Below are 16,593 nucleotides of genomic sequence, written 5' to 3' on the forward strand. Positions count from 1 at the left end.
TCTGTAATGCCAACACTTTGGGAGGCCAAGGTGGGCAGATTACTTGAGGTTGGGAGTTCGAGACCAGCTTGGCCAACGTGGTGAAACTTTGTCTTTACTAAAAATACAAAAATTAGTTGCTCATGGTGGCAGGCACCTGTAATCCAAGCTACTCAGGAGGCTGAGGCAGGAGAATCGCTTGAACTTGGGAGGTGGAGGCTGCAGTGAGCTGAGATCACGCTACTGCACTCCAACCTGGGCAACCAGTGAGATTCCATCTCAAAAAAAAAGAAAAAAGATACTCATTGGATTTTCTCTTACTAATAGGTATATATTCACTGTGAAAATGGAGACGATATACATAAATGAAAAGAAGAAAATAGTAATCTATAATACCAGGCAGTGATATATTTATTTTCATAGTCTTTTGTATATGGGCATGTTTATATTATTTTGAAAAGGGAATCTTACAGTATGTATTATATGACTTTTTTTGTAGCTTAGCAATATAACATGGACATGTCTTCAGTTTGGTAAATATTGTATTGCATCGTTACTTAAATGCTTGTATAGTGTCTTACTGTATCAGTACATTGCAATTTGTTCAATTCTCTGTTCTTGAACATTTATGAGTTTCATTATCTTGGAATTTTATGTAGTGTTGTGATTAATATTTTAACTACATTTGCTTTTAAGTCTTTATTTTCTGATCTCAGAAGAATTGTATATTGGGGTAAGTTTTTAGTTCTATAACTTAAAAGTAAAACTCCTTTGTAATTTTATGTTCTAATAGTTTTAGCAGTTTGGTGTGATTACACAGAGCACATGCATATTAACCAAAATAAGATCATATTATATACCATTGTATAATATTTTCTTTTTATTACCAAATTGGTACATTGAATACTACTTCACCTTTTTATGGCTGCTTAGTGTTCCATTTTATTATGATTTTAATAATTAACTCCCAATTGATGAACATTGGGGTTATTCCCAAATTTCCCCTATTATGGATAAAGTCATGTTCATAATGTCTAGCTCTATTTCTGTGTACATTTGTAATCTTTAGGCTAAATTCCTGGAGATAGAATTGCTAGATCCACATGTATGCACAGTTTAAAAGTTCTTTTTCATAGCAATTTATGGCCCCAAGAAAGTGAGAGTGAGTGTCTTTATTTATGTTGCTATAGAAGGACACCTGGAGCTGGGTAATTTATAAAGAAAAGAGGTTTATTTGGCTCACTGTTCTGTGGGCTATGAAAGAAGCATGGTGCCGGCATCTGTTTCTAGTGAGGGCTTCAGGCTGCTTCCACTCATGATGGAAGGTGAAGGGGAGCCTGTGTGTGCAGATCACATGGCAAGAGAGGAAGAAGGAAAGAGGGAGGAGGAGGAGAGGAGGTAGCGGGCTCTTTTTTTAATAATCAAGGAACCAATAGAGGGAGAACTCATTACTGAAAGGACAGTGGCACGAAGCCATTCATTAGGGATTGGCTCCCATGACCCAAACACCTCTCTCTAGAATTCACCTCAAACATTGGGGATCAGATTTCAATATGAAATTTGGGAGGACAGATATCTAAACCATAGCAGTGAGTTTCCATCTTTCCTCACAAAAACAATGGCTGTCATCATTTAAAATAGATTTTATGCAGTTTGTCTAGTTAAGCAACAATTTGTTCTTGTAAATTGTATTTAAAAAATTATTGTTAAGCCAGGCACTGTGGCTCACGCCTGTAACCCCAGTACCTTGGGAGGCCACAGCAGGCGGATCGCTAGAGCTCACGAGTTTGAGACCACCCTGGGCGATATGGTGAAACCTCATCTCTACAAAAAATGGAAAAACTAGCCAGAAGGTGGCACATGCGCCTGTAGTCCCAGCTACTTGGGAGACTGAAGTGGGAGGATGGCTTGAGCCTGGGAGGCAGAGGTTGCAGTGAGCCAAAGTCACACCACTTCACTCTAGGCGATAGAGCCATACCTTGTCTCTAAAACAAAAACAACAGCAAAAAAATTATTGTCGAAGGTGAACCTTCATTTATATGGATATTGGCACTTGTGCTTTCTTCAGTTGTCTTCTGTGCACAGCATGCTTTGAGTTCTACTCAAGGTTTGAGTCTTGTTACAGTGATTAAAACTGGCTGAAAGGTGAGCCTGTTGAATACCACAAGTAATATTTAGGAATACTTAGTCAAAATATAGGCAAAAGAAATGAAAGAATTATCTATCTTTTGATCTTTCTTCCTGAAAATTTGGTTCGAGGCAAATACCTTATAATCCTATTTAAAGAATATTCACAGGCTGGGTTCAGTGGTAATCTCAGCACTTTTTTAGGCCCAAGGTGGGTGAATCACTTGAAGCCAGGGTTTGAGACCAGTCTGGTCAACATGGCAAAACCCTATCTCTACTAAAAATGCAAAAATTAGCTTGGTGTGGTGGGGTACACCTGTAATCCCAGCTACTTGGGTGCATGAGGCCTGAGAATTGCTTGAGCCCAAAAAGCAGAGGTTGTAGTGAGCCGTGATTGCACCACTGCACTCCAGCATGGGTGACAAAATGAGACTCTGTCTCAAAAAAGCAAAAAGGATACTCACAAATACAGTACCTCCATCCTATTTCATTAAAGCTCTGATTAAACATATATGTTTATGGGCTGGGTGTGGTGGGTGGCTCACACCTGTGATCCCAGCACTTTGGGAGGCCAAGGTGGGTGGATCACCTGATGTCAGGAGTTCAAGATCAGCCTGGCCAACATGGTGAAACCTCGTCTCTACTAAAAATACAAAAAAAAAAAAAAAAAATTAGCTGGGCATGGTGGCGCGCGCCTATAATCCCAGCTACTTGGGAGGCTGAGGTGGGAGAATCCCTTGAGCCCAGGAGGCAGAGATTACATTGAGCCAAGATCGTTCCACTGCACTCCAGCCTGGGCAACAGAGCAAGACTCCATCTAAAAGAAAAAAACAAAAATCTATATGTTTATGGAAGAAAGGTCCTCTGCATGTCCCTTCTTCTAAGGAAAGATTGATACAGGAGAACACTTTAATATTTTGATTAACTCGGTTTTTTGGATTTAAGCAATAATGTGATAAATTTAACATAATTTTAAAAAATTAAGAGTTTATTGTTTAGAGCAGTTTTAGGTTCACAACAGAATTGAGTAAAAGGTACAGAGAGGCCAGTGCAGTGGCTTATGCCTATAATTCCAGCACTTCGGGAGGCCAAGGTGGGAGGATCACTTGAACCCAGGAGTTCAAGAGCAGCCTGGAAAACATTTGAGACCCTGTCTCTACAAAAAGCAAAAGTTGCCCGGGTGCGGTGGCTCACGTCTGTAATCCCAGCACTTTGGGAGGCCCAGGCAGACAGATCTCCTGAGGTCGGGAGTTCGAGACCAACCTGACCAACATGGAGAAACCCGTTTCTACTAAAAATATAAAATTAGCTGGGCATGGTGGCGCATGCCTGTCATCCTAGCTACTTGGGAGGCTGAGGCAGGAGAATGGCTTTAACCTGGGAGGCGGAGGTTGCGGTGAGCCAAGATCGCGCCATTGCACTCCAGCCTGGGTGACAAGAGCAAAACTCCGTCTTAAAAAACAAAACAAAACCCCTAATTTAGCCAGCATGGTTGTGCATGCCTATAGTCACCGCTACAGGGGAGGCTGAAGTGGGAGGATCACTTGAGCCCAGGAGGTCAAGGCTGCAGTGAGCCATGATAATGCCACTGCACTCCAGTCTAAGTAATAAAGCAAGACTCTGTCTGAAAAAAAAAAAAAAAAAGAGGAGAGCTCCCACATGCTGTGTCTATACCTGTACACTTAGCCTCCCCCATCGTCAACATACGGCACCACTGTGGCACACTGTTAAAATTGATGAACCATGTTGACATGTTATTATCAATCAAAGTCTGTAGTTTACATTAAGGTTCACTCTGCATTGTACATTGTATGAATTTTGATAAATGTATAAAGACATCTTCACCTTTTTAGTATCATACAGAATAGTTTCAGTGCCTAAAAATCCTCTGTGCTCTGCCTGTTCATCTCTCCCTTGCCCTTGAACTCCTGGCAATCACTGATCTTTTTACTATCTTCATAGTTTTGCCTTCTCCAGAATGTCATCTAGTTGGAATTTTACAAATATGTGACCTTTTTAGATTGGCTTCTTTCACTTAGTAATATGCATTTAAGGTTCCTCCATGTCTTCTGGTGGCTTGATAGTTCATTTCTTTTCAGTGCTGAATCATATTCCATTGTTTGGACACACCACAGTTTATCCATTCATCTATTGAAGGACATCTTGATTGCTTTCAAGTTATAACAATTATAGATAAAACTGTTGTAAACATTTGTGTCCAGGCTTTTATGTGGACATGAGTTTTCAACTCATTTGGGTAACTATCAAGGAGCATGATTGCTAGATTTTATGGTAAGAGTATGTTTAGTTTTGTAACAATTGCAGTTTTGACAGTGCAGTGCTTAATCAAAAATAGAATGTTTTTGGGAACAAAACTACTCTTGTAGTCTGTCTATCTGACAGCATCAATAACTGGATTGTCACTTGTAGCTTTAATTACCTTACTCATGGGGTTAAAAAGTTCTGTTGAAGGGCACTTAGAATTTTGAGATCATACCATGAAGACAGTGTTTTAAAAATAATTCTGTTCACAAGCTAGCGGTAGACCATGAAAAAGAAAAAAAAAAAAGAAAAAAATAGTTCTGTTATGGAGAACGAAATAATTAATAGTTGAGATGGTAGTTAAGAGCCCAGGCTGTGGGGTCAGATGCCGTAGATTTTGAAATCCCAACTTCACAACTTAATATTTCCCTTGGAAATGTTATTGTCTTTCAATTTCTTACATAATAAAATGGAGCTAATAGGAATGATATTACCAAGAATTGTGGAGTAGCGAAGTCCAGGTCTCCATGCCTCCACAAAAGCAACTAGTAAGCTGATGAAAACTATCACATTCAACTTTCACAGAACTTTGAAATCTAACCAAAACTTAATAAGGAAAAAGTTCAACAAAGAAAGAAGCTGCTACATTACATTAAGAAAGTGCTGTGATATTGTAATTTGTTTACCATACCCTCCTTCCCAGTTCAGAGGCAGGAAGATGGCAACCCGCAGTCGTGGTGCAGGTTGCTGGTGCCAGGGGAACTAATACAGACCTTTTTCTTAAAGACTTGCCATTGTGTGTTTTCACCTGCCTGGAGGCTCCCTGAAGAACCCTTGCGAGGACTTGCCTTTGTTTTCCCCAACTTAGAGTGTTCCCAGGGCTGGAGTGGCTTCCTGGGTTGTGTTTGCCAAAAGCATTTGAATGCAGAAGTACTGTGTGCATAGGGAAGGGGATAACAGTGGGGATAAGCAATAGAGAGACTGTCAAGCATGAGAAGGAAAGGGTCCAGAAAGGAGATTTGTGGGAGAACAAGGCTTTTTAAAGCTTCTGTGTACATTGAGGTATGAAGAAAGCCATATATATTCTCAGGACTGGACATATGATCAGAAAAGACCTTAGATGACCCTAAGCTTTCATTCTGGCTGACCTTCAGGCTCTGTACAAGCAAAAAGTGAAGACTAAGGAATGGCTTTAATTGGCCCAGCTAAGCGTTGAAGGATTGCCTCAGGGTGCAAAGACTGGAGAATTTTCTGTTATTTTTCATCTTTGGCTCCTGGTGTTTGAGAAATCTTTGTCAAAACACTAGCTGACCACTAAGCTAAACGAATATAGATTCCAGTAGCCACACAGGTCTAAGAATGCAGACTTTACAAAAACGGTTTAGAAAACTTACTAAGCAAAAGAGACATAACCCATATTATTATTACCAGCTAACAAACCCCAAGGAGGGGACAGATTGTGGTTTCCAGAGTTGCCACTTTATAACATTCAGTTTTCAGTGGAAAATTATGAGGCATGCGCAGAAACAAAGTATGGCATATTTACAGGATTAAAAAAATATACATGCTTTGAAGAGGAAGCCTCAGCATTAGACTTACCAGACCAAAGATTTTAAGTGAACTGTCTTAAATATACTCAAAGAGCTAAAAATAAAAAAACCGTGGATGAAGAAACTAAAGGAAACCAGGAGAACATAGAGATAAAAATGATAAGAAGAATGAAGACGAGCCTGAGAGACCTATGGGACACCCTCAAGTGTATCAACATCCACATAATAGGAATTCATCAGAAGGAGAAGAGAGGGAGAAAGGTATGGAAAGAATATTTGAAGGAATAATGCCCTGAAACTTCCCAAATTTGATGAAAGTATGAATTTCAGGAAGATTGAGAGGCTCACAAATCTCAAACTACAAGCAGAAATGAAAAAGTAAAATGTTGTATGTCCATAAAATGGAATATCATTCATCTATAAAAATGAATGGGAGCTGTATTCCAAGATGGCTGAATAGGAATAGCTCCGTCTACAGCTCCCAGCGTGATCAACGCAGAAGATGGGTGAGTTCTGCATTTCCAACTGAGGTACCTGGTTCATCTTACTGGGACTGGTTGGACAGTGGGTGCAGCCCATGGAGGGCAAGCCGAAGCAGGGAGGGGCATCGCCTCACCCAGGAAACGCAAGGGGTCGGGGGATTTCCCTTTCCTAGCCAAGGGAAGCCGTGACAGACTGTACTGGGAAAATTGGGACACTCCCCGCTTAATACTGTGCTTTTCCAACAGTCTTAGCAAACGGCACACCAGGAGATTATATCCCGCACCTGGCTCAGCGAGTCCCATGCCCACGGAGCCTTGCTCACTGCTAGTGCAGCAGTCCCAAATCGAACTGCGAGGTGGCAGCCAGGCTGGGGAAGGGGCATCGCCATTGCTGAGGCTTGAGTAGGTAAACAAAGCGGCCAGGAAGTTCGAATTGGGTGGAGCCCACCACAGCTCAGTGAGGCCGGCCTGCCTCTGTAGATTCCACCTCTGGGGGCAGGGCATAGCTGAACAAAAGGCAGCAGAAACTTCTGAAGACTTAAATGTCACTGTCTGACAGCTCTGAAGACAGCAGTGGTTCTCCCAGCACAGTGTTTGAGCTGAGAATGGACAGACTGCCTCCTCAAGTGGGTCCCTGACCCCTGTGTAGCCTAACTGGGAGACACCTCCCAGTAGGGGCCAATTGACACTTCATACAGCCGGGTGTCCCTCAGACGAAGCTTCCAGAGGAAGGATCAGGCAACAATATTTGCTGTTCTGCAGCCTCCTCTGGTGATACTCAGGCAAACAGGGTGTGGAGTGGACCTCCAGCAAACTCCAACAGACCTGTAGCTGAGGGACCTGACTCTTGGAAGAAAAACTTAACAAACAGGAAGGAATAGCATCAACATCAATAAAAAGGACATCCACACCAAAACCCCATCTGTAGGTCGCCAACATCAAAGACCAAAGGTAGATAAAACCACAAAGATGGGGAGAAACCAGAGCAGAAAAGCTGAAAATTCTAAAAACCGGAGCTCCTCTTCTCCTTCAAAGGATTGCAGCTCCTCACAAGCAACGGAACAAAGCTGGACAGAGAATGAATTTGATGAGTTGACAGAAGTAGGCTTCAGAAGGTTGGTAATAACAAACCTCTCCGAGCTAAAGTAGGATGTTTGAACCCATCACAAGGAAGCTAAAAACCTTGAAAAAAGATTAGATGAATGGCTAACTAGAATAAACAGTGTAGAGAAGACCTTAAATGACCTGATGGAGCTGAAAACCATGGCAGGAGAACTACGTGATGCATGCACAAACTTCAGTAGCTGATCCGATCAAGTGGAAGAAAGGGTATCAGTGATTGAAAATCAAATGAATGAAATGAAGCGAGAAGTTTAGAGAAAAAAAGAGTAAAAAGAAATGAACAAGGCCTCCAAGAAATATAGGACTGTGTGAAAAGACCAAATCTACATCTGATTGGTGTGCCTGAAAGTGACGGGGAGAATGGAACCAAGCTGGAAAACACTCTTCAGGATATTATCTAGGAGAACTTCCCCCACCTAGCAAGGCAGGCCAACATTCAAATTCAGGAAATACAGAGAACACCACAAAGATACTCCTCGAGAAGAACAACCCCAAGACATAATTGTCAGATTCACCAAGGTGGAAATGAAGGAAAAAAATGTTAAGGGCAGCCAGAGAGAAAGGTCAGGTTACCCACAAAGGGAAGGCCATCAGACTAACAGAGAATCTGTTAGTGGGGGCCAATATTCAACATTCTTAAATAATTTTCAGTCCAGAATTTCATATCCAACCAAACTAAGCTTCATAAGCGAAGGAGAAATAAAATCCTTTACAGACAAGCAAATGCTAAGAGATTTTGTCACCACCAGGCCTGCCCTACAAGAGCTCCTGAAGGAAGCACTGAACGTGGAAAGGTACCAGTACCAGCCACTGCAAAAACATGCCAAATTGTAAAGACCATCGATGCTAGGAAGAAACTGCATCAACTAAGGGGCAAAATAACCCGCTAGTATCATAATGACAGGATCAAATTCACACATAACAATATTAACCTTAAATGTAGACGGGCTAAATGCCCCAATTAAAAGACACAGACTGGCAAATTGGATAAAGAGTCAAGACCCATCAGTGTGCTGTATTCAGGAGACCCATCTCATGTGCAGAGACAAACATAGGTTCAAAATAAAGGGATGGAGGAAGATCTACCAAGCAAATGGAAAGCAAAAAAAAAAAAAAAAAAAAAGCAGGGATTGCAATCCTAGTCTCTGATAAAACAGACTTTAAACCAACAAAGATCAAAAGAGACCAGGCCATTACATCATGGTAAAGGGGTCAATTCTACAAGAAGAGCTAACTATCCTAAATATATATGCACCCAATACAGGAGCACCCAGATTCATAAAGCAAGTCCTTAGAGACCTACAAAGAGACTTAGACTTGCACACAATAATAATGGGAAACTTTAACACTCCACTGTCAATATTAGATCAACGAGACAGAAGGTTAACAAGGATATCCAGGACTTGAACTCAGCTCTGCACCAAGCAGACCTAATAGACATCTACAGAACTCTCCACCCCAAATCAACAGAATGTACATTCTTCTCAGCACCACATCACACTTATTCCAAAATTGACCACATAGTTGGAAGTAAAGCACTCATCAACAAATGTAAAAGAACAGAAGTCATAACAGTCTCTCAGACAATGGTGCAATCAAATTAGAACTGAGGATGAAGAAACTCACTCAAAACCGCTCTACTACATGGAAACTGAACAAGCTGCTCCTGAATGACTGCTGGATAAATAACGAAATGAAGGCAGAAATAAAGATGTTCTTTGAAACCAATGAGAACAAAGACACAACATACCAGAATCTCTGGGACACATTCAAAGCAGTGTGTAGAGGGAAATTTATAGCACTAAATGCCCACAAGAGAAAGCAGGAAAGATCTAAATTCGACACCCTAACATCGCAATTAAAAGAACTAGAGAAGCAAGAGCAAACAAATTCAAAAGCTACTAGAAGACAAGAAATAACTAAGATGAGAGCAGAACTGATGGACATAGAGACACAAAAAACCCTTCAAAAGAATCAATGAATCCAGGAGCTGGTTTTTTGAAAAGATAACCAAATAGACCTCTAGCAAGACTAATAAAGAAGAAAACAGAGAAGAATCAAATAGATGCAATAAAAATGATAAAGGGGATATCACTACCGATCCCACAGAAATACAAACTACCATCAGAGAATACTATAAACATCTCCACACAAATAAACTAGAAAATCTAGAAGAAATGGATAAATTTCTGAACACATAAACCCTCCCAAGACTAAACCAGGATGAAGTTGAATATCTGAATAGATCAATAACAGGTTCTGAAATTGAGGCAATAATTAATAGCCTACTAACTAAAATAAGTCCAGGACGAGACGGATTCACAGCCGAATTCTGCCAGAGGTACAAAGAGGAGCTGGTACCAATCCTTCTGAAACTATTCCAATCAATAGAAAAAGAGGGAATCCTCCCTAACTCGTTTTATGAGACCAGCATCATCCTGATACCAAAGCCTGGCAGAGACACAACAAAAAAAGAGAATTTTAGACCAATATCCCTGATGAACATCGATGCGAAAATCCTCAATAAACTACTTGGAAACTGAATCCAGCAGCACATCAAAAAGCATGTCCACCAAGATCAAGTTGGCTTCATCCCTGGGATGCAAGGGTGGTTCAACATACGCAAATCAATAAATGTAATCCATCACATAAACAGAACGAAAGACAAAAACCACATGATTATCTCAATAGATGTAGAAAAGGCCTTTGACAAAATTCAACAGCCCCTCATGCTAAAAACTCTCAATAAACTAAGTATTGATGGAACGTATGTCAAAATAATAAGAGCTATTTATGACAAACCCACAGCCACTATCATACTGAATGGGCAAAAACTGGAAGCATTCCCTTTGAAAACTGGCACAAGACAGGGATGTCCTCTCTCACTACTCCTATTCAACATAGTGTTGGAAGTTCTGGCCAGGGCAATCAGGCAAGAGAAAGAAATAAAGTGTATTCAGTTAGGAAAAGAGGAAGTCAAATTGTCCCTGTTTGCAGATGACATGATTGTATATTTAGAAAACCCCATCGTCTCAGCCCCACAATCTCCTTAAGCTGATAAGCAACTTTAGCCAAGTCTCAGGATACAAAATCAATGTGCAAAAATCACAAGCATTCCTATACACCAATAACAAACAGCCAAATCATGAGTGAAGTCCCATTCACAATTGCTACAAAGAGAATAAAATATCTAGGAATCCAATTTACAAGGGATGTGAAGAACCTCTTCAAGGAGAACTACAAACCACTGCTCAAAGAAATAAAAGAGGACACAAACAAATAGAAGAACATTCCATGCCCATGGATAGGAAGAATCAATACTGTGAAAATGGCCATACTGCCCAAGGTGATTTATAGATTCAATGCCATCCCCCTCAAGCTACCAATGACTTTCTTCACAGAATTGGAAAAAATACTTTAAAGTTCATATGGAACAAAAAAGAGCCCGCATTGCCAAGACAATCCTAAGCAAAGAGAACAAAGTTGGAGGCATCACGCTACCTGACTTCAAACTATACTACAAGGCCACAGTAACCAAAACAGCATGGTACTGGTACCAAAACAGAGATATAGACCAATGGAACAGAACGGAGGCCTCAGAAGTAACACCACACATTTACAACCATCTGATCTTTGACAAACCTGACAAAAACAAGCAATGGGGAAAGGATTCCCTATTTAATAAATGGTGCTGGGAAAACTGGCTAGCCATATGTAGAAAGCTGAAACTGGATCTCTTCCTTACACCTTATACAAAAATTAATTCAAGATGGATTAAAGACTTAAATGTTAGACCTAAAACCATAAAAACCCTAGAAGAAAACCTAGGCAATACCATTCAGGACATAGGCATAGGCAAGGACTTCACGACTAAAACACCAAAAGCAGTGGCAACAAAAGCCAAAATAGATAAATCGGATCTAATTAAAGAGCTTCTGCACAACAGAAGAAACTGCCATCAGAGTGAACAGGCAACCTGCAGAATAGGAGAAAATGTTTGCAATTCACCCTTCTAACAAAGGGCTAATACCCAGAATCTACGAAGAACTTAAACAAATTTATGAGAAAAAATCAACCCCATCAAAAAGTGGACAAAGGATGTGAACAGACACTTTTCAGAAGAAGACATTTATGCAGCCAACAGACATATGAAAAAATGCTCATCATCACTGGTCATCAGAGAAATGCAAATCAAAACCACAATGAGATACCACCTCACGCCAGTTAGAATGGTGATCATTAAAAAGTCAGGAAACAACAGATGCTGGAGAGGATGTGGAGAAATAGGAACACTTTTACACTGTTGGTGGGGGTCTAAACTAGTTCAGCCATTGTGGAAGACAGTGTGGCGATTCCTCAAGGATCTAGGACTAGAAATACCAGTTGACCCAGCCATCCCATTACTAGGTATATACCCAAATGATTATAAATGATGCTAGTATAAAGATACATGCACACTTATGTTTATTGCAGCACTATTTGCAATAGCAAAGACTTGGAACCAACCCAAACGTCCATCAGTGATAGCCTGGATTAAGAAAATGTGGCACATATATACCATGGAATACTATGCAGCCATAAAAAAGGATGAGCTCATGTCGTTTGTAGGGACATGGATGAAGCTGGAAAGCATCATTCTGAGCAAACTATCGCAAGGACAGAAAACCAAACACCGCATGTTCTCACTCATAGGTGGGAATTGAACAATGAGGACACTTGGACACAGGGCGGGGAACATCACACAATGGGGCCTGTCATCGGGTTGGGGGCTGGGGGAGGGATAGCATTAGGAGAAATACCTAATGTAAATGATGAGTTAATGGGTGCAACAAACCTGCACGTTGTGCACATGTACCCTAGAACTTAAAGTATATGAAAAAAAAAACTTGGGTCTCAGTACTTAGAAAACAGTTAACCATGATCAATAAAATAAATAATTTGCCAATTCCTTCAACTCAAAAAGTAAAAGATGAATGAAGCACTGATACATACAGCAATATAGATGAACCCTGAAAACATTATGTTAAGTGAGAGAAGCTAGACACATTTATATGAAATGACCATAATAGATGACTCCATGGACACAGGAAGTAAATAAGTAGTTGCAAGTGGTGAGAGGATGAAGAAATGGGGAGCTACTGCTTTATGAGTACAGGGTCTCCTTTTCAGTTGATGAAAATGTTTTGGAACTAGATAGAGGTGATATTTGCACATCATTGTGCTTGTACCACATACCATTGATTTATACGCATTAAAATTGTGAATTTTATGTTATGTAAAATTTACCTTAGTTTAAAAAGGAGTTAATAATAATACCTATCTGATAGGGCTGCTGTGAGGATTTAAAAATGTAGTAAATGGGCCGGGGCGCGGTGGCTCACACCTTAATCCTAGCACTTAGGGAGGCCAAGGTGGGTGGATCACCTGAGGTCAGGAGTTTGAGACCAGGCTGGCCAACACGGCAAAACCCCATCTCTACCAAAAATACAAAAAAAAAAAAAAATTAGCTGGGTGTGGTGTCATGTGCCTATGATCCCAGCTATTTGGGAGGCTGAGGCAGGAGAATTGCTTGAATCCGGGAGGTGGAGGTCACAGTGAGCCAAGATCGCACTGTACTTCAGCCTGCGCGATGGAGCGAAACTCTGCCTCAAAAAAAAAAAAAAAAAAAAATAGTAATAAATGTCATATGCTTAACAGTGTTATCTGGCATATAAATGTTATTTTTACAGCGTCAGAATCTCTGCATTCCAGAGTTAAATATAAACTTTCTCAAATCCTGGAATATGAGAGTTGATCAGTTTATTTTGGAATTTGTAAGAGGTGGTTTTAAGACATATATGATTAATAGAGCAGGTTATTACACCAGCATTTTATAGGTTGATGAGTAAGTAAGTTCAGGAAAGGTTCTGTAATTATGGCTAATCAGACATGTATTACCCATAACTTTGAAGCTGTAAAGTTTTCTCACAAATTGGCCATGAGTCTCATCAGAGACTATTAGGCAGAGATAAATCAATGTATGATTAGGAAGGCATTTATATTCTTAAGTTTTACTAAGATAACCTAGTAAATGGATAGCTGGAGAATTGTTCAGTCTGCTTTGTTTGACATGGATTTTTATCATGGAATATAATTTTTGAACTAAGCCTTTTCTTGGTTGTAGGATATTTTAACCATTTGAGGAGAACTGTGGCTCCACAGGAAAATGCATAAACATACAAAATCAGCTATTCATTTTGGGGGGTTCACAGATCATGGAAGCTTACCCAGAGATCTCTGGATAGACGTTTCTCCTTTTAAGACCAGATGGTAGTAAATTCCAAGCAGGAAGAAACCACTTATTTTCTGTGTTCATCTTTATCTTTGTATCTTAGTCTTCGGTTTGTGAAAACTCTAGTCTATGTGGAAAGCAAGAGTCACTACCCCTCAAAGTCAAGGACTTGGAGACTGTTAATTTGTCTTCCTTGACTTTAAGGGGTAGTGACTCTTGCTTACCACATAGACTAGCTCAAGGTTAAATTTTTGATATAAATGTGAGACCGTGTCAGCAGAAATTCTGATATTCTTGGGAAGCATGTTGAACAAAGGGATTAGATTCAGGAATTGGTGATTAGAATTCATTTTACTGATACCATCATTAATTTTTTTTAAGGTGATTTAAATAATGGTTTAAATAATTATTTAAATTCCTTTGTAATGTCTGCATAAAACACAAACTAGTATCCTAGTACGGCTTAGTTAAACAGAGATTAAATTTAGTGATTTTAGTTGGGGGTTTCCTCATTAAAAAAATACGTTAAATGTGATTTTTGTGTACAAGACATGTGGTATCTTGCCTTTTAGTAATTCATAATCTAGCCTACTTTATGCGTTAGGCTTGTTTGGTTTGTTGTGCCTATTGTTTCAATGAATGAAAGAGGACTTTACCATATTTCTGGGCACATTCTGGAACAAAATTTGCATATTGTATTCATTAATTTGTACTCTTAATTCTTAAGATTTACAGATATGATGCCCTTTTCCCTTTCTAGGCAATGCATGAACCATTGCAAACTTGGCAAGACGCACCATACATTTTTATTGTACATATTGGCATTTCATCCTCAAAGGAATCATCAAAAGAAAATTCACTGAGTAATCTTTTTACCAGTAAGTTCAGTTTTTTTTTTTTTAGTGGTTATTATCTGGTTATGTCATTCATGTACTTTACATATGCTTTTTTATTAGGTATTACAGGTATCAGGTTTCTATTTCCTTCATTTGACACTCCCAATTTTAAAATTTTTAGTTAGTAACATGTTTTCAGTAGTCTGAACTAGAATTGTCAAAACTTGGTCACCAAGCCAGAGATAAGGAAATTTTAAATTAATTAACATTGTCCAGGCGCGGTGGCTCATGCCTGTAATCCCAGCACTTTGGGAGGCCGAGGCAGGCAGATCACATGAGGTCGGGAGTTTAAGACCAGCCTGACCAACATGGAGAAACCCCGTCTCTACTAAAAATACAAAATTAGCTCTGTGGTGGCACATGCCTGTAATCCCAGCTACTCGGGAGGCTGAGGCAGGAGAATCGCTTGAACCTGGGAGATGGAGGTCGTGGTGAGCCGAGATCGCGCCATTCCACTCCAGCCTGGGCAACAAGAACGAAACTCCGTCTCAAAAAAAGAAAAAAAATTAATTAACATTGGTAGTTTTTAATGTCTCAAGAATTTAAGTGTTCTCCTTTCCAAGGTTGCTGCCTAGTTCATAGAGTCATCATCTTTTACCTGGAATTTGCAAGAACTTCCTAACTGGTTTTATTTCCTGTGGTTTCCCCCTTTGTTTCTTCTTTGTATTTTTGCAATTTCCTTTCCTCCCCTGCTTTCTTTTTCTTTTTTTTTTATTGTTATTTTTTTTTTGAGACGGAGTCTTGCTCTGTCGCCCAGGCTAGAGTGCGGTGGTGCAATCTCGGCTCACTGCAAGCTCTGCCTCCTGGGTTCACGCCATTCTCCTGCCTCAGCCTCCGAAGTAGCTGGGACTACAGGCGCCCGCCACCACACCCAGCTAATTTTTGTGTATTTTTTAGTGGAGACGGCGTTTCACCGTGTTAGCCAGGATGGTCTCGATCTCCTGACCTCGTGATCCGCCTGCCTTGGCCTCCCAAAAGGCTGGGATTACAGGGGTGAGCTGCCGTGCCCGGCCCTTTCTTACCCTGCTTTCTTAAGCAGAATATGGAATAGAAACAATGATGGCAGCCACTGTTACTTCGCTCCTGACTTTACTGGCTGTATTGGTATATTTCACCATTAAGTACTATGTTTACTGTAGAACTTTTGAAATATTCTTTATTTGGTTAAAGATGTTCCTTTCTATTCGTAGTTTGATGAGAATAGTTTCCTTGTTTTAAAAAAATGTTAAGAATGAATACTTAGCTTTATCAAATAGTTTAATTGTACTGATTTAAATGATCATATGGACTTTCTCATTTAATAAGTTAATGTCATACATTAAATTAACTGATCTTCTAACATTAAATCATTGTTGAACTTCTGGGATACCACTACTTGGTTTTGACGCACATGCATATTCTCTCTGTCTCTCTCTCTGTCTCTTTCTCTTCCTCCCTCCCTCCCTCCCTCTCCCTCTCAGAGAGCCCCTCTCCCCCTCACTCATACATGTGTATCCTCCTGTCTCTTTAGGCCCATGACTTTCTAATGGATTATAGTCTCAAGGCACAGTTACCAGTGTTCATTTTCAACCTTCTTTCTTTGAAAAGGTTGGAAGAGAAGCTGTATTCCACCCTACTTCAGCTTCTTCATGCATCCAGCCTGGCTCTGGTCCCTCTTCTTTTTCTTTGAAACCTACTAGCTTCAATGATCCCATGTACTACCATAGTACATTGGTAGTGTACTTCCAGCTACCATAGATCCCATAGGGACAGCACTTCCAACTACCATAGCCTGCTTTTGGCCCAAGAGCCCAACATGATCATGGAGTCGGCCTCATGCACTGTTCTGAGTTTCTGTTTTGATTCTTGGAAATGTCTGTCTTGTTTTTGAGCTTATATCCTTTTTTTTTTTTTTTTGAGATGGA

General features: G+C 40.1%; 1 protein-coding gene across 5 annotated transcripts in view; it reads left to right on the top strand.

Moving 5' to 3' along the window:
* Positions 1–16,593, top strand: part of TMEM87A (transmembrane protein 87A) — a 63,596-nt gene that overhangs the window by 14,596 nt on the left and 32,407 nt on the right. For all 5 annotated transcript variants that reach the window (XR_009209776.1, XM_032176037.2, XM_032176038.2 and 2 more), the window contains exon 7: positions 14,554–14,671. Coding sequence is in view for 4 of the 5 variants with exons in the window: in XM_032176037.2 (XP_032031928.1) it covers positions 14,554–14,671 (118 nt within the window). In the remaining variant the exon portion in view is untranslated. The remainder of the gene's footprint in view (positions 1–14,553; positions 14,672–16,593) is intronic.

Source organism: Hylobates moloch, unplaced genomic scaffold, assembly GCF_009828535.3.
Source record: "Hylobates moloch isolate HMO894 unplaced genomic scaffold, HMol_V3 SCAFFOLD_14, whole genome shotgun sequence".
NCBI lineage: Eukaryota > Metazoa > Chordata > Mammalia > Primates > Hylobatidae > Hylobates > Hylobates moloch.